The sequence below is a fragment of the Bubalus bubalis genome, chromosome 2 (genome assembly GCF_019923935.1).
Source record: "Bubalus bubalis isolate 160015118507 breed Murrah chromosome 2, NDDB_SH_1, whole genome shotgun sequence".
In the NCBI taxonomy this organism is placed as follows: domain Eukaryota; kingdom Metazoa; phylum Chordata; class Mammalia; order Artiodactyla; family Bovidae; genus Bubalus; species Bubalus bubalis.
This window is the reverse complement of record NC_059158.1, coordinates 184,684,647-184,707,770: the sequence shown is the minus strand read 5'-3', so window position 1 is coordinate 184,707,770 and position 23,124 is coordinate 184,684,647. Positions and strand designations below refer to the sequence as shown.

General features: G+C 50.1%; 1 protein-coding gene across 1 annotated transcript; it reads right to left on the bottom strand.

Moving 5' to 3' along the window:
- Positions 1-631: 631 nt before the first annotated feature.
- On the bottom strand, positions 632-6,732 carry LOC102402530 (phospholipase A2, membrane associated). The gene is made up of 5 exons (XM_025278825.3): positions 6,623-6,732; positions 4,455-4,504; positions 4,124-4,268; positions 3,766-3,872; positions 632-1,106 (listed from the first exon to the last, which is right to left on the bottom strand). Exons 2-5 carry the CDS (start codon positions 4,492-4,494, stop codon positions 964-966), a joined length of 435 nt encoding a protein of 144 aa, XP_025134610.3. The 5' UTR covers positions 4,495-4,504; positions 6,623-6,732; the 3' UTR covers positions 632-963.
- Positions 6,733-23,124: the final 16,392 nt, after the last annotated feature.

The following is a 23,124-nucleotide window of genomic DNA, read 5'->3' as shown; positions in this document are numbered from 1 at the left end:
TGGAATAAAATGCAGGATTCCACGTCATGAACAACATTGGTATGGCTGGACAGAGCCGTGAACCAAGCGCAGGGCCCACTGGGTCTGCCGGGGTCACAAGCCCAGGAAGCCAGCCCTGGGCGAGGGGACAAGTGCCCTGAGAGTCCCACTGGTGGCCAGTGTTACACTGACCCACCTCTGGGCGGCAACATAGGAGAACGTATCTCCCAGGAGGCTTGGACTATAGGCCCCAGACACCAGGAACAACACTTCCGGTTTGCCCCACCGGCCAGCAGGAGCTGCCCTTACCCAGTGTAGGAGAGGGGAAGGCTGGGTTTTGCTTGTGATAATGACAGAGGCAGGCATGTCAGGCCCAGTGCTTTATCCGTTATCCCTTTTACTTCTCCAGCAAGCCTGTGCACTGGGTACCAAAGTGATCGCTACTTAGATGAGGTTGCTAAGGCTCAGGGAAGTGGCAGTGGCAGGGATTTGACTCGGGCAGTCTGACACTGAAGCTTGTGTTTTCAAGTCCTTACACTTGTACTACCACACTACTGCTAGTATGTTCTCACACTAGAAGGGCCTGGGGTAGTGTGTGAACGCCTACACCCAGGTGTGCATGAGTACATATACAAACACACACATGTGCATATAGTTTGCCAAGTGAATTGCTTTATTCAGAAGAGCCAGCCAGGGGTGTAGCTGCTGCAGTTAAACACGACTTTGGACTTGAAGAAGAGTGGAAAATGAGGGAAAATCCTGCTGTCCAAAGAAGCAGAGGAAAGGGGCCGGTATATACACCCAGACCTTGAGCTTCTCATTCTGGATGGAAGCTTTCTGTCTGGGGAGAGGAGGACTCCTGGCTGGACTCTAGGATGGGAGAGGGGTCTTCCTTCCTGTGCCAGGGAACATGGCTAGGGTAGGGAGTCGGGTGCTAGGGAAGGAAAGAGCATCTGGTGGTAAGGCTCCCAGGACGAGGGGCCCTCAGCACGTGGGGGCAGCCCCTCGGCACTGAAACTTGTTGTAGAAGCGGAGCTTCTTATTGTAGGTCTTCAGGTTTGTTGCGAAGCAATTGGCAGCTATCTTATCACATTGACACACTTGACTCTTGCAATCATCCGAATCCTCTGAAATCACAATAAATAAACAGAATGGATGTTCGTTAATAGTCCATGGATTTTTATGGGAATTCTTGGGGGAAAGACAGCTCCTGTTCTCCCAGGGTTTCTAGTCTGGAACAAGCACTGATGTCCAGGTATTTCTGACTGATGGGGAGACAGAACTCCTGCCCTCAGGAAGCCCACACCCCGTCTCGTGGGGACACCAGAAGTCATGCACTGGGATGCTGTGAAAAGCCTTGCTGTTAGACACTGTCTCTTTCTTCTCCCCAGCAGATGTGTTCAGGTGCATAGCCCCTGGCCCCTGGGGTCTGGGAATGGGTCTTGATGGGTGAAAGCCAGTCATGGTCATCCCTGTTTCCTCTGTAGTGATGAGTGTCCGGGGAGCATGTGCTCTTGCCCTGACCAATGAGCCACAAGGGAAAGTCTGCTGGACACTTCCAGGAAGGATGAATTTCCTCTCTTAAAAAGAAAGATGTGCAAAAGGAAAGCCTCTTCTGTAGAGTGAAGCCATAACTCTTGGAGCTCTAAGTGTGTCTTGGAATCAAACTGCCACAGTTGTGGAGCAGAAGGTTGGGAAAGGACCGGATCCCTGGCAACACAGCTGAGAAGCTGCCCCCACCCTGGCACTGCCCTCTCCCAGACTCTGTTACAGGAGAGTCAGACTTGCTCACTCTCTGAGCCTCTGTTAGGTGGGCATCTTGTTGCTTGTCACCCAGAGCCTGCTAAAGCCACAGAGCCCTGTGGAAGGTCATGATGGGAAGACATGATTTCTGATCCTAGAGACCTCAAGCTGTTGAGGAATAGTCTGTGGTTTTTCAAAATCTCCCTCATGAGTCAGTAGGTCTGTGACACTAGGCAATTCCTTCCAGCCACCACCCATCTATCTCCTCCCCTCCACAGCCAAACTTGCTCCAGAACTTTGTCTACACTCACGACCTCTCTTCACTTCCCACCCACCTTCCAACCCACACCAATCTGGCTTTGCCCTCACAGATCTATGTGAAGAACTCTCACTGAGGTCCTCAGTGGTGTTTCCGCCTCTAAACCCAAGAAGCCCGGTCAGCCCGCATCCTGGAGGACCCCTCTGTTAAACCAGCTGCTGTTAATCCTCTCCTCCTGGCCCACTCCTCAGCCTTCTTGTCTCCTCCCTTCCTTCTCTGACTGTTCCTCCTCTGTCTCCTTTCTCGGCCTTAAACATTAAATGGGTGGGTACCTCTAACTCTCCTCTCTCTGCAGCTGCCTCCTTCATCTGTGTCCAGACCGTCCCTTGAGCTGCGAGTTTTTTCACAAGCAGTCTGCTGCCCATCTCCCTGGATGTTCTGGAAGCTTCCAAACTCAACATGCTCCCCGTGGAACTGCTCCTGCCCTCTCCTACCAGGCCCTCCTCAGTTATACCACCAATGCAGTACTACAGCCAATCAACAACTCCCAGTAACCCTGCCCAGTCAACCACCAAGCTCCACTGATTCTATCTCATAGCTGTTTTGACAGGACTTTCCACCTCTTCCATTCTGACCACCATTGCTATAGGTCAAGTTCTCCCGTCTCTTTTCTGCACGATGGCAATGGCCTTTTCCTGGCTCCCCCTTCTATGTATCTCCATCCGCACTTGGCAAGAGCCTCTGAAAGGCAATTCTGGGTTTTAACTCATTTCCTTAAGGACTGTCAAAAATTATGACCAACCTAGACAGCATATTGAAAAGCAGAGACATTACTTTGTCAACAAAGGTCCGTCTAGACAAAGCTATGGTTTTTCCAGTGGTCATGTATGGATGTGAGTGTTGAACCATAAAGAAACCTGAGCACTGAAGAATTGATGCTTTTGAACTGTGGGGTTGGAGAAGACTCTTGAGAGTCCGTTGGACTGCAAGGAGATTCAACCAGTCCGTCCTAAAGGCGATCAGTCCTGAATATTCATTGGAAGGACGAATGTTGAAACTGATGTTGAAACTCCAATAGTTTGGCCACCTGATATGAAACACTGACTCATTTGAAAAGACCCTGATGCTGCAAAAGATTGATGGCAGGAGGAGAAGGGGACGACAGAGGGTGAGATGGTTGAATGGCATCACCGACTCAATGGACATGGGTTTGGGTGGACTCCAGGAGTTGGTGATGGACACGGAGGCCTGGCGTGCTGCGGTTCATGAGGTCGCAAAGAGTTAGACACGACTGAATGACTGAACTGACTGAACTGAACTGCTTTAGGACAAAAATCTAAGTACAACATGGCCTTGGGAACTTGACCTAGCCCCTTCCTGTCTCTCCAGCATCATCGCTCTTCACTCTGTCTCATCCTCACATTTCCCTTCTGCCGCCCAGAATGGCTGCAGTTCCTTCTGGCCCGTTGGACTCTGCTGTGTCCTCTAGTTGGGATGCTCGCAGCTCTCCTTTCCCCTGACTCCTCTCCTCCTTGAAGACTCAATTTAGGATTCCCCATTTTCAGGGAACTTCCTTGAACCACAGGCTGCATTCAGAGCCCCGCCGGCTTTCTTACTTCCTGGCGGAGTCTGCCGTGTTGTGTGTTGGCTTTCTTTACTTCCCCATCCACTGTGAGATTCTTGAGGCCGGGACGCTGTCCCTGTGTATCTACCTTTGGCCTCAGCAGAGTGCCCAGAGGAGAAAATGAGCCAAGGAGGCTGAGCGTTGTCAGCCTGTTTCTTACCACAGATGATTTGGTCCTCTTGGTAAGTAACGTTGTATTTCAGGAACTTGGTGCGACACCCGCGACTCTGCAGGCTTCTGTAGCAACAGTCATGTGCCCTGCAACACCTGTGACAAGACTATGCTCTTGGGGCTGCCTCCGCAGGCTCCAGGGAGCCCAGTGTCCTGTGGTCTCAGGCCTGTGCTCTGGGCAGAGACCCCCGGACATTGGTACAGTCTAGAGCAGAATGTCCAACAGTCTGGCTGCTTTTTCAGCCTGGACTTCCTGGGGTTCTGTGCAAATGGGATAACAGGAGCTTTCCAGCTCCTGGGCCCCCTGGGGCCACAAGTGGGCAGAGGGAGGGCTGGGGTGGCCTCACCAATCTGTTGCATCCTTGGGGGTTCCTCTGCCACGCATTCCACAGTAGCAGCCATAGCCGCTATAACTGGTTACAGATTCCTTTCCTGTCGTGAACTTGATCATTTTCCGGAAATTCAGCAAACCTCCATGGACCTGCAGCAGGCCTGGAAGGACAGCAGCTGGTGATGGGGCCTGGGACCCTATGAGCTCCTCCCTTTGCCTCTCCCTGCCACCCCTTGCCCCCACTTCTGAGAGAGGGCCAGATGCGGTGGGAAGGGAAGCTGGGGGAGGAGGGTGCCTCCCTCCTGGGGCTGTGCCCCTCATGGCCAGAGGTCAGGTTCAACTCTTACCGATGGCCATGATCACTGCCAGCAGCAGGAGGGTCTTCATGCTGAGGGTTCTGTGGGGAGAGATACAGACAGACCAGCCTAGATCCTCTAACAGGCGGTCCAGCCTCTGCCCCGGCCCCTGCTGTCCTGCTCACATTCAACGATCTTGATGAAGAGAGTCTTTAAAGGAGATCACAGACACGCTCTTCCATCCCAGGTGGGGTCCAGCATGACTGCCTTCATCGGGCACGCAGGACGTGTGCAGGGGGTGCTTCCCAGCTTTGTTACATGACTCACTGGGCGAGACCACCTCTCCCCCCATGGTACACTGCTGAGACCTCCGTGCTCCTCACCCTCCTGAGAGTCCCTGGGAGGCTGTGACCAGGCCATCCCACCTAACTGGGAGATCCAGAGGTCATAGCTGCGTGTCCCCCAGGATACGTAGCTTACTCACCCCCACACTGGAGTCAAGGCTTGGGAATTCTGCTCATGGGGTCCAATCCGCAGTGTTTTTCTCCAGAACTAAAGCAGCACCATCTCTTTCACCCTTACACTTGTACACAGAACACACACCTACTCGTGCACATATGCACGTGTACCCACACACACTCTGTGTTCATCTACTGGTGCGGACATCATTTCACACAATATAATCACGTTCCCGCATGACACACCTGTGCACAGATCCCCTCTTGTCATACCAAACCAGGCACGTGCAGGCTTGTGCTCATGGGTGCCTGCATGTGCACACACACATGTACACACACACAGGACACAGCCACTCATCGAGGCGGGCAATCATCAGGGCCTGAGTATTCGTTTCTGGCTATCGACTTCTCAGAGGATCTCAGGTTGACTTCTCACAGTGACTGCCTTGTCTATTCTGAACTGTAGTTAAACAGCTGAGCCCTCTGGGAGTTTGGGGTTTGGTGGGATAGGGGATGGGGTGGGGATACCGCCAGTTACTGGACTAAGAGTTTGGCATGCCTCAGCCCCTAGGCAATCGTCTTTTTTCTTCTTATGAACTGGCAGGACAGAGCTGAGGAGAGAAGAAAGCTATGTGCCATTAGCCGATGCCAAAATTTTAAAATACTTTGTCCTCTTTCCAATGGGTTTCACTCCTAAGTGAATAAATTCCCATAATAGAGTCTGGGTGTGACCTTCCTGAACCCACTTCCAGGAGAGGGCAATGGCCATCTGCTGTTGAACAAGTTTTTTTTGTTTTTTTTTTAATATGCTATTTGGGAATAAGAAACAGGGCATTTACTGGTATTCGTTCATTCCATAAACCTGCCATTCACAGGAAGTACATTCTAAGCCTCAGCAAAGTCTCAGGAATCATGGAAGCCCCTCAGGAGGTGGTGAGAACTTGTCCAGCAGGAAGAGGACCGCAGGGGGCAGATGGTCCCTTTTGTGGATTCAGGGCAGCGTTTCTAGCTTCTCTTCTTGCTCCTCTTTCTTCTCCTCTCCTCCCCACCCCCGTCGGGAAGAAGCCAGAGGCTGTCCTGGCATTTCCCCCCAAACTGCTGCCGCCTCATCCCCAGAGCTTCCTGTTTGGAGACTGGGCTGACTGCTGTCTCTTCCTCAGCCTCAGGGACACAGTGATTCTAGCGTTCATTTCGAAAACAGATGCCATTTTCCTGCCCTCTAACACTGCTAAGAATTTGGCTCCCATAACCTTCAGTTAACACTCCAATACACCTCCCCCAGTGCCAGTGTGCCAAAGCTATGGTTCCCATCCCCATTCAGCCTGCTCCCCCCACATTGTCTGGGTCCCCGTCCAGGTTAGACCCAGGAGACTGAATCTGGCCAGAACACATGTGGGGCATGCTGATGCCCACTGCCAGGCTGCAATGAGGTGGAAACCACATGTGTCGCCTCAGTCTTTCTCCTCCCCTCCTGGTGGAACCAGAGACGGAGGCAGCTGGGGTCCCTCAGTCATGGGAGGACGCCTGTGGGAGAGAGTTCTGCACACCCTCAGTGGTCTTTGCCTGGGCGAGAAATAGAAGTTGGCTGTGTTAAGCCCCTGATCGTTGCGATCAGTGACCAGCACAACTCTTGCATGGCGATCTTAACCCCTCAGTAACCAGTGTGGAGGCCGGACCAGACAGTAGGGTTGTTACTACTGCAAGACGCCCTTCAGCAGTAATCAGCAGAAAATTTTGAAAGAATAAAGGTCTGTTACTTACAGGACGTGGAAGGTACACGGCGCACCTGGGACCCCACAGCAGGTCAGGGGCAGACAGAAAGCTGGAGATCTCGGGTCTGGGGTTCCGCTTTTATTGGGGTCGAAGGCGGGGCCTAGGGTTTTGTGTGCTCACCCTTTACTGGTGAATCTAAGCCACGTGAGTGTCAGTGTAAAGCATGGGAAGAGGAACAGCAGGTGGCCCAAAAGAACCGAATTACCCCAAATCTCCAATACAAAGGCGCCTTAGTGAGGGGAGGCATATGGCCCTGGCAAGGTCGCTATAGACATGTGGCTGACAAGGTGTTTATTCTAGATACCATCACTGAAGTGGATGCCGGGCAATCAGAGGACATCAGGCACTTATCAAAGCTTGTCAGGCACTAATTGAGGGTTATCAGGAATTTACTTTACAAAAACCCAAACAAACCCCCCAAATGACTGTTAGGCTGCTCACCGCTCAGAAGCGGACAAAGAGGCCAGTTGGGAGAAAGGAAAGCTTGCTTTATTTTGGGTGCTGACATCCTGGTGGTGGGTGGTGCAGAGGGCCTGTCCAAACGCCCGCTGTCCCCACTGGACAGTCAGGTGGCAGGACATCCTTAGACAAGGGAACCCAGTGCTGGTGGTCTAGTCACTAAGTCGTGTCTGACTCTTGTGACCCCAACGATTGTAGCCTGCCCGGCTCCTCTGTCCCAAGGGATTTCCCAGGCAAGAATACTGAAGCGGGCTGCCACTTCTTTCTCCAGAGGGTCTGCCCGACCCAGAGACTGAACCTGGGTCTGCTGCATTGTAGGCTCGTTTCTTTACGGACTGATCCACCAGTGAAGCCCATTAGGCAGAGGGAAGGGGCTACACGCAGAATCAGTACAGTCAGCTCTGACGCTCATCTTGAAACTGGTCATCGGTGATCTAACCAGTGTCATCTCGATTCTTTTAGGTGCAAGAAATCTTTAGTCCAGGCTTGGTTGGTTTCCATTTCCATGAGGGCAGTTCTCAGAATTGTGGCAGCTGATATCACAGCTAGAGTCTGATCGTCATGTAGCTAACTTCTTCCACCTGGTGGGGATTTCAGTACCTGTACCTTGGGGCACAGGAGATGACTCAGAATCTCATCTACAGCCTTGAGGAGGAACTGAAAGTCCTTGGCGTGCTTACTGACTACATTATTATTATTTGGTCTCCTTTGACTGTTCTCCTTTGGTTCTTCATGTGCTCACTTCTCTGATTAAACTTATTTCTCTGGCTAAGATTTTTCCATAGACATAAGGCAGGCAGAGGATATAGTGGGGTGAAGACCAGAAGGTCCCCTTTGGGTTCAAGGCTTTACACTACAGTAACCTAGCTATTGGAGAAGGCAATGGCACCCCACTCCAGTACTCTTGCCTGGAAAATCCCATGGACGGAGGAGCCTGGTAGGCTGCAGTCCATGAAGTCGCTAAGAGTCGGATACGACCGAGGGACTTCACTTTTCTCTTTTCATGCACTGGAGAAGGAAATGGCAACCCACTCCAGTATTCTTGCCTGGAGAATCCCAGGGACATCGGAGGCTGGTGGGCTGCCGTCTATGGGGTCGCACAGAGTCGGACACGACTGAGGGACTTCACTTTTCTCTTTTCATGCACTGGAGAAGGAAATGGCAACCCACTCCAGTATTCTTGCCTGGAGAATCCCAGGGACAACGGAGCCTGGTGGGCTGCCGTCTATGGGGTCGCACAGAGTCGGACATGACTGAAGCGACTTAGCATAGCATAGCAGCCTAGCTATACAGACTCACAGCCGTCCCAGGCAGCATTCATCTTGAAGATACAGTTTCCTTGAAGAGCTCAACCTGTATTAAGGGTTGACTCGTGTTCCCACCAAATTCCTACATTGAAGTCCTGACGTCCAGTAAGACCTCAGGATGTGACTGTATTTGGAAAGAGGGTCTTTGTGGAGGTGATGAGTTAGGATAAGGTCAGGGAATGGCAACCCACTCCAGTATTCTTGCCTGGAGAATCCCATGGAAAGAGGAGCCTGGTGGGCCACAGTCCATGGGATCACAAAGAGTCTAACACTATTAGGGTGGGCCTAATGCAGATGACTTAGAAGAAGGGGAAGTTTGGATACAGACACACATCTTCACTGGGAGAATTCCGCATGAAGGTGAAGGCTAAGAGGAGGTGGGGATGCTTCTACATGCCAAGCAATCCTGAAGATGGCCAGGTCACCACCAGAGCCTGGGGAGAGGAAGGAACAGAGCCTCCCCCATAGACGTCAAAAGGAGCCAACCTCACTGGCTCCTTGATCTTAGACTTCTGGGCTCCAGAACTGAGAGAGCAGATATTTCTATTGTTTATGCTACTCAGTGGGAGGTGTGTATGCTCTCACTTCAGTCGTGTCCAACTCTTTGGGAGCCCATGGACTGCAGCCCGCCAGGCTCCTCTGTCCTTGGGATTCTCCAGGCAAGAATACTGGAGCGGGTTGCCATTCCCTCCTCCAGAGGATCTTCCTGAGCTGGGAACTGAACCCATGTGTCTTATGTCTCCCACACGGGCAGGCAGGTTCTTTAAACTGACACCAGTTTGTGGTACGTGGACCACTACCCTAGCAAATGATAAAGCCTCTGGGGATCTCTGTAGGTCTGTGAAACCTGGGATGTTGGGCAAGGAATGCCCCTGCCATCTCAGTTAAATAGGGAGTGTACCCATCAAGGCAGCAGCCGCCACTGACAGGGCTTCCTGGGGGGACTCAGGAGGGAGCAGGATACTGGCCCCCATAGCAAGGTGCACATCACAGGGGCGACTTCCTGAAACCCAGACTCTCGCCTCTTCCCATATACAGAAAAGTACTAAATTCGTTAACTTGTGATGTCTGGTATTTCTTTAGTTGGGAGAATCTTTTTGAAGATTGACTACCAAGTTTTCTTTGCTGTTGTTTATTTATTTATTTTTGAAAAACCTCCTATATATCCTGGCTCCTCCCTTACCCCTGAGGACAGTCCTCAGAGCTACTGAGAGACTGTATCTGGGCTGAAGTCCTCAGTTAAGCTCCAAATAAAGTATAATTCTCAACGTTTAGTTTCTACATTTTTTTCCCCATCAACAGGTATTTGCTCTCACGGCCATTTGTTTCAGGCATAAATGAAGTTCAGAGGTGATGGGCCAGACCTTGGCCTTTTGATAAGCGCCTCAGCTTCACAACACTGTTGCTTCTATGGAAGGCAGACTGCCCCACCCTGTACATCCTGGTGGCCCCTGGTATCATGTCCAGGTCCCCGCATTCAAGGACTCTGGTGACGTCACACATGCCTCTCCTTTTCCCCATCTTTTCAGGGTTTTCTCCTGAGAATTCAAAGTCCATGGTTTAGCATCTTGTTCAGCCACCCTCATCCAAGAGCTAATTTAAACATTGGGAGTACATTAGTGAAAAAACAAAAATACTCTCATGAGGCTTACTTTTTAGTGTCGAGAGGCAGACAATGAAACAAAAGCCGTAATAGGTGAATGAGATACAGTTGATCCTGAAAGACACAGGGGTTAGGGTCACTGAGCTTCTGCACAGTCAGAGATCTGTGCATAGCTTTACAGTGGGCTCTTGGTACCCATGATTCCCTATATATATGGGTTCAACGAAGCACAGATTGTGTATTACTGTAGAGTCTGTTCATTCAAAAAATCCTAGTATACATAGACCTGCACAATTCAAATCCTGTCATTCAAGAATCACCTGTGACTTGGAGAATGTGCTCATGGTCGCTGGGAGGAAGGATGGGGGAAGGGATAGTTGGGGGTCTGGGATGGACACGTACACACTGCTGTATTTAAGACGGATAACCAACGAGGACCTGCTGTATAGCACATGGAACTCAGCTTAAAGTTATGAGGCTGGACGGGAAGGGAGCTGGGGGAGACCGGGTGTGTGTGTATGTATGGCTGAGACCTTTCGCTGCTCACCTGAAACTGCCACAATATGGTTTGTTAGTCGGCTGTACCCCATAGGAAATAAAAGATGAAAAAAAATAGAGTCAACTGTGGAATATTAGGTGAAGCAAGAGGGCAAGGGGCAGCAGGGATGGAGAGGTGTGGCGAGGGCGTCACGGGGGAAGATGGCTGCTCCTTTACAGAGGATGGATGTGCTCACGTGTGACAGTCACCGCTCAGAAAAGGGTTCTTCAATTTTTAATAATCTGAAGAATCAAGAGTCAGCGGATGTTTCCAATATCAGGATTATGGCTGAACTTTTTCTGTATTCTGTTCCCTAATCTTCCCTTTGTGAGGAAAAAAATATTCACTACTCTTCTTTAAAAACACACACACACACACAACAAACCTTCTAATTGGGGAATACATTTACAAGAAAGTTATGTAAGAAACGAGTGAACAGAAGCCTCATTGAAATACAGTTAGGCGACCAGAAGGGGGAGCGCTCACATCCTGTAAGGACAAAAGAGCCCCAGAAAGAAGGAAAGACAGACTCTCAGAAAAGACTCAGCCAATGAAAAGACGCGGCTCGGTTTCCTAGAGCCCTTCCCCACTGTACACAGCCAGCGGCTCTGGTGACGATTATTAAAGAATTCTGGTCCACGTGGGAATATCTCAGAGGAAGCTAGAAGGAAAAAAGCAGAAGTAGCATCCAGGTGAGGGTAGGACCAGCTACCTACTTTGTGGGTCCCAGTGTGGAATAAAATGCAGGATTCCACGTCATGAACAACATTGGTATGGCTGGACAGAGCCGTGAACCAAGCGCAGGGCCCACTGGGTCTGCCGGGGTCACAAGCCCAGGAAGCCAGCCCTGGGTGAGGGGACAAATGCCCTGAGAGTCCAGGTGGTGGTCTGAATTCCCAATACACTGACCCACCTTCAGCAGGCTGGCAACGTGGGAGACCATGCCTTACAGAAGACGGGCCTGTGCCTCCCCCAGATCAGGAGCGGGCCTGCTGTTTGCCCCCAGCTGGCCAGCAGGAGCTGCTCTTGCCCAGGGAAGGAGGCTGGAAGGCTGGGCTTTACTCGCAGTGAGAAGCACAGATGTGGACACGCCAGGCCCAGCGCTTCACACCCGGTGTCCCTTTTCCATCTTTAACAAGCCTGTGCGCTGGTACCGAAGTGCTATCTACTTAGATAAGGGCGCTAGGCGTATGGAAGCGGTGGTGGGATCTGACTCAGCCCTTCTCACTCTAAGGCTGGTGTTTTTAACCCTTTACACTTGATTCCCTTGTACTAGTTTGTTCTTGCACTAGAAGAGCCAGGGAGCAACACACACACACACACACACACACACACACAGGCAAACACACACTCACACACACACGTGCGCACACACATACACACACCACACACACACGTGTGGGCACACACACTCTCTCTCACACACACACACCACACACATGTGCACAATTTGCCAAATGAATTGCTTGAATCTGAAGAGTCAGCCAGGAGTGTAGCTGCCGCAGCAGAACATGACATTGGACTTGACGAGGAGTGGAGCGGTGGAAAAATTGCCTGCTCCCCAAGGAAGCGGGGGGAAGGGGCTGGACATCCACACCCAGACTTGAGCGTCTCCTTCTGGACAGAGGCTCTGTTTGGGGCAAGAAGACCTCCTGACTTGTGTCTAGGATGGGAGAGGGGGTTTCCCTCATTTGCCAGGGAACGTGGCTAGGCTAGGGAGTAGGGTGCTAAGTGGAAACTCGGCTTTAGGAGGCAAGGTGTCCAGGCTCAGGGGCTTCTCAAGCACTTGGGTGTACTCCCTTTGCGCTGACGGTTGCTGTAGTCTTGGAGCTTTTTATTAGAGGTCTTCTTGTTTCTTGCAGAACAAAGGATAGCTATTTGATCACACTCACACACTTGATGCTTACAGTAGTCCTGATCCTCTGAAATCACAAGAAAATACACATGGAATACATGTGTGTGCCAAGTCGCTTCAATTTTGTCTCTTTGCAACCATATGGACTATAGCCCACCAGGCTCCTCTGTCCATGGAATTTCCAGGCAAGAGTACTGGAGTGCATAGCCATTCCCTTCTCCAGGGGGTCTCCCCAACCCAGGGATGGAAACTGTCTCATTTCTCCTGCATGGGCAAGTGGGTTCTTTACCACTAGCACCACCCAGGAAGGCCAAACACTGGATGCTTGGTTAATATTCTCGGGTTTCTCATGGGAAATCTGAGGGAATAACACAGCCCGTGTTCTCCCAGAATTTCTAGTCTGGGACAAGCACCAATGTCCAGATATTTCTGACTGATGGGGAGACAGAATTCCTACCCTTAGAAGCCCATACCCAGTCTGATGGGGACACGAGCCATGAACTGGGATTCTGTGAAAAGCCGTGCTGTTAGCCCTGTCTTTTTCTCCTCCCTAGCAGATGTGTTCAGGTGCAAAGCCCCTGTTTCCTGGAGTGAGGGAATGCTTCTTAATGGGTGTAAGCCAGTCATGGTCATCCCTTTTTCCTTTGTAATGATCAGTGTAGGGGAAGCACGTGACCTTGCCCTGACCAACGAGCCACAAGGGAAAGTCTGCTGGGGGCTTCCGGGAAGGATGAATCTCCAAAAAGAGCCATGCATGAAGGGAGAGCCTCTTCCATAAGGTGAAGCCGTAACTCTTGGAGCTCTAAGTGTGCCTTGGAATCACATTGCCAATGTGGCAGAGTAGAAGGTTGGGAAAGGACTGGATCCTTGGCAACACAGCTGAGAAGGTGCCCCAGCTCTGGCACTGCCCTCTCCCAGACTCTGTTACAGGAGACTCAGACTTCCTCACTCTCTGAGCCTCTGTTAGATGGGCATCTTGTTGCTTGTCATCCAGAGCCTTCTGAATCAGAAGATATTAAGAAGACGTGGCAAGAATACACAGAAGAACTATACAAAAAAGATCTTCATGACCCAGATAGTCACAATGGTATGATCACTCACCCAGAGCCAGACATCCTGGAATGCAAAGTCAAGTGGGCCTTAGGAAGCATCACTATGAACAAAGCTAGTGGAGGTGATGGAATTCCAGTTCAGCTGTTTCAAATCCTAAAAGATGATGCTGTGAAAGTGCTGCACTCAATATGCCAGCCAATTTGGAAAACTCAGCAGTGTCTATAGTACTGGAAAAGGCCTGTTTTCATTCCAATCCCAAAGAAAGGCAATGCCAAAGAATGCTCAAACTACTGCACAATTGCACTCATCTCACACACTAGTAAAGTAATCCTTGAAATTCTCCAAGCCAGGCTTCGATAGTATGTGAACTGTGAGCTTGCAGATGTTCAAGCTGGATTGAGAAAAGGCAGAGGAACCAGAGATCAAACTGCCAGCTTCTGCTGGATCATCGAAAAAGCAAAAGAGTTCCAGAAAAACAACTATTACTGCTTTATTGACTATGCTAAAGCCTTTGACTGTGTGGATCACAACAAACTGGAAAATTCTTTAAGAGGTGGGAATACCAGACCACCTGACCTGCCTCTTGAGAAACCTGTATGCAGGTCAGGAAGCAACAGTTAGAACTGGACATGGAACAACAGACTTGTTCCAAATCAGGAAAGGAGTACGTCAAGGCCATATATTGTCACCCTGCTTATTTAACTTATATGCAGAGTACATCATGAGAAATGCTGGGCTGGAGGAAGCACAAGCTGGAATCAAGATGCTGGGAGAAATATCAATAACCTCAGATATGCAGATGACACCACCCTTATGGCAGAAAGTGAAGAGGAACTAAAAATCCTCTTGACGGAATTGAAAGAGGAGAGTGAAAAAGTTGGCTTAAAGCTCAACATTCAGAAAACTAAGATCATGGCATCCGGTCCCATCACTTAATGGCAAATAGATGGAGAAACAATGGAAACAGTGACAGATTTTATTTTTGGGGCTCCAAAATCACTACAGATGGTGACTGCAGCCATGAAGTTAAAAGACGCTTACTCCTTGGAAGAAAAGTTATGACCAACTTAGACAGCATATTAAAAAGCAGAGACATTTCTTTGCCAACAAAGGTCCGTCTAGTCAAAGTTATGATTTTTCCTGTAATCATGTATGGATGTGAAAGTTGAACTATATAGAAAGCTGAGTGCCAAAGAATTGATGTTTTTGAATTGTGGTGTTGGAGAAGACTCTTGAGAGTCCTTGGACTCCAAAGAGATCCAACCAGTCCATCCTAAAGGAAATCAGTCCTGAATATTCATTGGAAGGAGGAATGCTGAAGCTGAAACTCCAATACTTTGGCCACCTCATGCGAAGAACTGACTCATCTGAAAAGACCCTGATGCTGGGAAGGATTGAAGGCAGGAGAAGGGGATGACAGAAGATGAGATGGTCGGATGGGATAACCGACTCAATGGACATGAGTTTGAGTGAACTCCGAGAGTTAGTGATGGACAGGGAGGCCTGGAGTGCTGCAGTCCATGGAGTCCGACAAGACTGAGTGACTGAACTGAACTGAACTGACCCAGAGCCTGCTAAAGACACATGACCTTATGGAAAGGTCATGATGGGAAGTCATAATTTCTGATCTCAGAGACCTCAGGCTGTTAAGGAAAAGTCCATGGTTTCTCAAAATCCTACTTGTGGGTCAGCTGTCTGGGGCATTAGGCAGTCTCTTCCAGCCACCACCCACCTCTCCTCCCCTTCATGGCCAAACTTGCTCCAGAAGGTTGTCTACACTTGCAACCTCTCTTCCTGCCACCCACCTTCCAACCCACTCTAATCTGGCTTTGCCTTCACAGATCCATGGGAACAGCTCCCACTGAGTCTTCAGTGGTCTTCCTGCCTCTAAATCCAAGAAGCCTGGTCAGCCCTTATCCTGGAGGACCCCTCTGTTAAACTGGCTGCTGTTAATCATCTCCTTCTGGCCCAACTCCTTGACCTCCTTGCTTTTCTCCTTTCTGGGCCTTTAAACATCAAGTGGGTGGGTCCATCCAACTCTCGGCTCTCTGTGGCCACCTCCTGAATCTGTGTCCAGACCTTCCCTTCATCTGTGTGTTTCTTTATCCGCTGCCTACTGCTCATCTCCCTCGGTGTTCTGGAAGTTTCCAAACTCAACATGTTCCCAGTGGAAGTCTTCCTGCCCTCTCCTACCAGGCCCTCTCAGTGGTACCATCCTCACGGTGGTACAACCATCCAACAGCTCCCAGTCAAGCACCAAGCTCAGGTGACCCTCGGGCCTATCATAATGGCACTCTCCGCCCCTTGCATCCTGACCCACCATTGCTAAAGGTCAACAGCTTTCTGTCTCTTGTCTGCATCTTGACGATGGCCCCCCTTATCTGTCTCCATCCACACTCATACCACACTCCATACCACACTCGTGTTGTTATTCCATGATCATGATGCAGAGGACCAGAGTCGGTCCTCTGCAAGGTAAACCTGAATACATCACGTCTTTGCTTGAGAACTCCCTAATTCTTTCAGACAAAATCTAAATACAATATCGTCTTGGGGACTTGACTAGCCCCTTTTTTCCTCTCCAGCATCATCACTCACCACTCGGTCTCATCCTCACACTTCCTTTCATCAGCACAGAATCATTCTAGTTCCCTCTGGCCCCTTGGAACTGGCTGTATCCTCTTGTTCAGATGTGCCCAACCGCCTTCCCCCGACCCCTCACAGCCTGGAAGACTCAGCATGGAGGTCACCGTTCTTGGTGTTCAGAGCCCTTTGCCTCACTTCCTATCAGAATCTCCCATGTTGTTTTTTCATTTGTGTAACTCCCCAGTCCTCCGTGGGCTCCTTGAGGCAGGGCACTGTCCCTTTGAATTAATATCTAGCTCTGGTGCCCAGCGCAGAGGACACTCAGGAAAATGGACAGCGGAGGCTGGATGGAGGCGTAGGACTCTTTCTTACTACAAACGATTAGGCCCCTGCAGAGAGTAAAGTTGTATTTCAGGGACGCGGTACCACACCTACGATTCTTCAGCTTTTTGTAGCAACAGTCATGCACTGCGCAGCACCTGCAACGAGCTTGTGCTATTGGGGCTGCCCCCACCCCCCACCCCCAGGGCCCCAGGTCACACCCCACTGACCTGGGCAGAGACCCAGGCACATTCCAATAGTCTAGAGTGGAGTTTCTAGCGGGCTGGCTGCTTTTTTAGCAGGGACTTCCTGGGGTTCTTTGATCATGGAATACCAACACGAGACTTCAGCTCCCACCCCAGCCGGGCCACAAGTGGGCAGAGACGGGAGGGCTGGGGGTGGCCTCACCGATCCGTTGCATCCTTGGGGGGTCCTCTGCCACCTCTGCACAGGAGCAGTCCCAGAAGCCATCAGTGGTCACAGGTTCTCCTCCTGTCATGTACTTGATCTTTTTCTGAAAATCTGCCAGATGTCCACAGACCTGCAGCAGGGCTGGAAGGGCACTGCCTGGTGATGGGGCCTGAAATGCTGTGACTTCCCTCTGTTTCTCCCCCTCCCCACAAGACAACCTCTCTTCCTCCCACTGAGAGAGGGCCAGATGCAGTGGGAATGGAAGCTGGGTTTGGAGGTGCCTCCCTCCACTGGCTGCTCCCCTTCTGGTGAGAGGTCACTGTCGACTCTTACCAAAGCCATAATCAACTCCAACAGCAGGAGGGTCTTCATGTTGAGAGAATTACAGACAGACCCTCCCGGGTGGCGCCAGCATCTGCTCTGGCCCCTGCTGTCCTGCTCACATTCAACGATCCTGATGAAGACGTCTATAAGAGAACTCACAGACACGCTCCTCAGCTCCAGGTGGGTCCAGTGTGACTGCCTTCATCGGCACACAGTACACGTGGAGGGGGCGCTTCCCAGCTCTGTTGAGTTTCACTGGTCAAGAACCCCCTCCCCCCATGAAACACTGCAGAGACCTCCATGCTCCTCACCCCCCTGAGAGTTCCTGGAAGGTTGTGACCAGGCCATCCCACCAGACTGGGAGATCCCTGAGGTCTTAGGCTGTGTGTTGTGCCCCCCAGTAGCTGTATCTTACTCCCCACTACACACTGGAGTCAAGGCTTGCAAACTCCACCCATGGAGTTGGATCCGCGGTGTCTTTCTCCAGAACTATAGCAGCACCCTCTCTTTCAAACCTTAAACCTGTACATGCTTCCCTTGTGGCTCAGCTGGTAAAGAATCTGCCTGCAATGCGGGAGACCTGGGTTCGATCCCTGGGTTGGGAAGATCCCCTGGAGAAGAGAAAGGCTACCCACTCCAGTATTCTGGCCTGGACAATTCCATGGACTGTATAGTCCATGGGGTCACAAAGAGTTGGACACAACCGAGTGACTTTCACTTTCACTTGTACATGCACACATACACAACTACTCACACACATGTATGTACACATACACACTCTATACTCATCTACTAATGTGGACACCCTTTTACACAATATATTCACTTATGCACACAATGCACTAGTGCACAGATACCTTCTTGTCATACCAAATTAGGCATGTGCAGGCTTGTGCACATGGATGTATGCATGTACACACACACACACACACACTATAGGCACCCTTGAAGGCGGCCAGTAATCAGGGACTGGATATTCATTTTTGGCTTTTTACTTCTCAGAGGATCCTGAATTGGTGTCTCCAAGCGACCACCTTGTTTATTCTGAACTCCAGTTAAATAGCTGATCCCTCTGGGAGCTTGGTGGGGTAGGGGATGGGGTGGGGATACTCCCCTTAGTTGGGGGACTCAGAGTTTGGCATGCTACTCACCCTAGGCAATCCTCTTTTTTCCCCTCTCATCAACAGTACAGAACTGAGGTTTTTTCCATCCTTATGTTCCATTAACTGATGCCGAAATTGTAGGTTATTTTGTCATCTTTCCTGTGGGACTCCCTCCTGAGTGAATAAATCCCCATAACCGGGTCCAGGTGTGACCCTCCTGAACCCACTTCCAGGAGAGGGCCATCTGCTGCTGACCAAGGATTTTTCCTTTCTGCTGCTAAGTAAGCCACTTGGAAATAAGAATCAGGGCAGTTGGTGTTATTCATTCATTCCATAAACCAGTCATTCAAGAAGTACATGCTAAGCCTCCACAAAGTGCCAGGACCCCCGTGAACCTCTCAGGAGCTGATGAGAGCTTGTCCTGCCCCCAGGGGCCCTGGCGGCCCCAGCAGGGAAAGAGCTGCAGTGGGACAGATGACACCTACTCGCCTGGCTTGGAACAGCACCTCCAGCTTCTCTCTGGCTCCTCCTTCCTCTCTTCCTTCCCCTCCCCTTCAAGAAAAAGCCAGAGACTGTCCAGGGATCCTGGCACTCTCACCCCAGGCATGTACTGCCGCCCCCCCCACCCCCCCAGTCCTCACCTGTTTGGGGATGGAGCTGACTGATGCTCCTGGGATCTATTGCTCTTTCTTCTTCAGCCTCAGGGAGACAGTGACTCTATTTCCAAAACAGATGCCTTTTTCAAGCCCTTCACCACTGCTAAGAGTTTAACTTGTGTGACCTTCAGTTAATAGTCCCCAACACTCACCCCCCAAAAGCCAGAGACCAGAGGCTATGGTGCCCATCCCCATTCTGCCTGCCCCCCACATTCTCCAGGCCCCCCTCCAGGTTAGGCTCAGGACACTGAATCTTGCCAGCAAAACGTGTGCATCAGTGCTGAGGGTCACCGCCAGGTGGAAGTGAGGCAAAGGCCACGTCCTGTGCCCCAGTTTCTGTGCCCTGAATGGTGAACCAGAAGATGGAGGCAGCTTGGGTCCCTGAGTCATAGCGTGGAGGACCCTTGTCTGGGAGAGTCCACAGACATTTAGTGGACTTTGCATGAGTGAGAAATACACTTTGGTTTGTTAAACTACTGATCATTGAGATCAGTGAGCAGCAAGCATGGTGGTCTCAGCCCATCAATAACCAGTGCAGTGGCTGGATTAGACCTCATAGTTGTTACGATTGCATGACACCCCTTCATGATAATTATCAGAAATCCTTGAATAAAGGTTTATTACTTACATGACCTGGAAGTTACACAGTGCAGCTGGAGCCCCACAGCGAGGTCAAGCGTAGAGAGAGCCTGAGATCTTGGGTCTGGGGTTCTGCTTTTATTTGGGTTGAGGGTAGGGGCCTAGGCTTTTGTTGGCTCACTCTTAGTTGGTGGATTTAAAATACATGAGCAGTAACATAAAGCACAGGAAGAGAAAAAAACAAACACATGAAAACAGGTGGCCCAAATAGTCAAATTAACCAAAATCTATAAAATAAAGGCCTGGCTGGCAAGGTGTTGATTCTAGATAGCTATCTTTGACCTGGATGCCTGGCAACCAGAGGTTATCAGGCACCAGTCGAAGGTTATCAGGAAAATACCTTACAAAAAACCAACACAGCTGTCAGGCTTTACACTACAGTAACCTATCTATTAACAGCCATCCCAGGCCGCTTTCATCTTGAATATAGTTTCCTTGAAGAGCTAGACCTGCATTAAGGGTTGACTCGTGTCGCCGCCAAATTCCTACATTGAATCCGGACCTCCAGTAAGACCTCAGGGTGTGACTGTATTTGGAAAAGAGGGTCTGTGGGGATGATGAGTTAGGGTAAGGTTACTAGGGTGGACCTAACGCAGGATGACTGGTATCTTTAGAAAGAGGGGACGTTTGGACAAAAATGCACATGCGTCTTCACTGGGAGAATTCCACATGAAGGTGAAGGCCGAGAGGAGGTGGGGACTCTTCCATACACCAAGCAGTCCTGAAGATGGCCAGGTCACCACCAGAGCCTGGGGAGAGGAGGGAACGGATCCTCCCCCACAGACCTCAGAAGGAACCAACCTCACCAGCGCCTTGATCTTAGACTTCTGGGCTGCAGAACTGAGAGAGCAGATATTTCTGTTTAGGCTACTCAGGTCATGGTTCCTGGTACAAATTCCTAGCAAATAACACAGCCTCTAAAGATCCCCATGGGTCTTGACAACATGGGATTTGAGGACAAAGAATGCCCCCTGCCATCTCAGGAGACAAAGACGTTGTGGCTGTCAAGCCATCAGCCACCCCTACAGTGCCCCCGAGGGGACTCAGAACAGAGGAAAACGGTACCAGCCTGTTGGGGGCCAGAGTGAGGCACTCCGCCCGTGGCAAAGGTCATGAGGAAGGAGGCTCGACATACGCAAAGGTGGGATCGAGCCTCAGGAGTCCCCCTGGAAATCCTCGAGCATCTACCCCCATAACCAGAGCCTGCCTGCTTTACTACTTTGTGCTCCCACCTACACCTCTGAGTTTACGGGGGGCTGTCCCCCACCACCTCTTTCAGAGAAGGAGTTAACTTAGAGCTCCAGTTAATAAAAACTCCTGGGCACGACAAGAGTGTTTTAACCTACAAACTCCTCTGAAGGTTCTCTAGCCTGCCTGACAGGCTTGTCTGGCCACATGTGATTGCTCACAGCCTCCCAACCATGAGAGGCACGAGATGCTTTAAACCTTCTAAAAACAGGTTCCTTAGAAAAGTTAGAAAACTATTAGTATAAGTATAATGGGCTGATTAGAAATTGTATTGGTGAAGGGTTTTTCATTTGTTGAGCCAATGTTTGTTGCTAAGTCTCCATATCCCCTGTCCTTACACACATTAATGAATATATAGAAGAAATAAGTATTAACCTTTGATATTAATCACGTTAGACCTTAGGCTAAGTAAATTCTTTCCTTAACTAAAACCCACTACACCCTCACCCTATAGGAATGTAACTTTATTTGGGTGGCATCTGTTTTAAGAATAATCACCCCTGGAGAAATGAGTGTCCTGGTTGACTGACCACTGTCAGGAGAGGGTCATAAATTGTCAGCAGGCCCCCTGGCCAGAAGATGATGTAACACCCCTAAGACCTCTGTATACATTTGTCTGAAGCACCTGACTTTGATAAAAGTCAGGACTGCTCACCCCGCGTAATTTTTGCATAACATCTCAGTGTATAAAAGTAGACCATGGAAAATAAAGAATTGGGATCAGTTCCTCGAAAGACTGGTCTCCCCATGTCTCTCTCTCTCTCACTCTGGCTGAGTCTCCATCTGGAGCGCAGAACCTGCCATGCTTACTAATTTTGCCTGGGCTTCTAAGATCCGACTGGGGAGGCCTCAGTGTCTCCTCTCCTTCGGGAGAACGGAAGGACGCCTGCGGCCTACGTAAGTGGTGCAAACTTCTTGTCTTGAAGTTTTATTGGTCTCCCGCATAAACCAAGCTACTCAGCCTCTTTTCTCCACTGAATTTTCCTACTGAGCTATCCTCATTCTATTACTCTTTACATCTCTAATTAATATCTAATTGAAGCTATTGTATCCTGATCCTCGCCGATGCTGTCCCCGCTTCGAACTCCCTGGATCAGCCGGGGCTGGACCCCGGCACCAGCCCTGGCAGTGCCCCCGAGGAGACTCAGAACGGAGGAAAACAGGGTACCAGCCCTAGGCAGGTAAGGTGCACGAGGTAAGGCACAGGGATGATTGCATAAACTCCAGACTCTTGCATCTTTTAATGCATAGAAAAGCGCCAAATTTATTAACTTGAGATACCAGGTTTTCTTTTAGCTGGCAGATATCTTTTGGTGTTTAACTACCCAGGCTTTTTTGTTTGTTTGCTTATTTTTACAAAATCTCCTACATATCCCAACTCCTCCCTTACCCCTGAGGACAGCCCTCAGACCTACCCAACAGTATGTATCCGGGCTGAAGTCCTCCATAAAGCCCCCAGTAAAGCATAATTCTCAATGTTTAGGTTCTGCATTTTTTCCATCAACAGATTTTTGCTCTTACATCTGTCCTGGGCCTAGATGTGGGTATAGAGGTGATGCGCTAGACCCTGGGCTTCTGTCACACACCTCAGCTTTGGAATACTGTTTCTATGGCAGGCAACATGCCCCACCCCTGTGTATCCTGGCTGCCCCTGGAATCGTGTCCAGGTCCCAACACTCAAGGACTCTGGTGATGTCACACACCGCCCTGCCTTTTCCTATCTTCTCAGGATTTTTCCCAGTAATTCAAAATCAGTGGTCTGGCCTCTTGACAGTCACCTTCATCCAAGAACTAATTTAAGCACTTGGAGTACATTGATAAGAAAACAAAAGTACTCTCATGGGGACTACATTTTAGTGGAGAGAGACAGGTTATGCAAAAGATGCAGCAGGTGAGTGATACACAGGTAACCTTTGAATGGCGTGGGTGTTGGGAACACTGATGCTCTGCACAGTCAGATGTTTGTCTGTAACTTCACAGTGGGCTCAGTATTTGTGATTCCCCATATACGTGGCTTCAGCCAACCTCAGATTATGTAGCACTGTCTTTGCTCAGTTGCTCAGTCATGTCTGACTCTTTGAGACCCCATGGACTGCAGCATGCCAGGCTTCCCTGTCCTTCACCATCTCCTGGAGCTTGCTCAAACTCATGTCCGTTGAGTCAGTGATGCCATCCAACCATCTCGTCCTCTGTCATCCCCTTCTCATCCTGCCTTCAGTCTTTCCCAACATTAGGGTCTTTTCTAATGAATCGGCTCTTCGCCGAAGAGTGGCCAAAGTATTGGAGCTTCAGCTTCAGCATCAGTCCTTCCAATGAATATTCAGGACTGATCTCCTTTAGGATGGACTGGTTTGATCTCCTTGCAGTCCAAGAGACTCTCAAAAGTC

Coding starts and splice junctions, on each gene's coding strand:
- LOC102402530 (XM_025278825.3), bottom strand. CDS start 4,494: ATGAAGACCCTCCTGCTGCTGGCAGTGATCATGGCCATCG. Junction 4,269..4,454: donor GGCAGTGATCATGGCCATCG/GTAAGAGTTGAA, acceptor CTGTCCTTCCAG/GCCTGCTGCAGGTCCATGGA. Junction 3,873..4,123: donor CCCAAGGATGCAACAGATTG/GTGAGGCCACCC, acceptor GTCTTGTCACAG/GTGTTGCAGGGCACATGACT.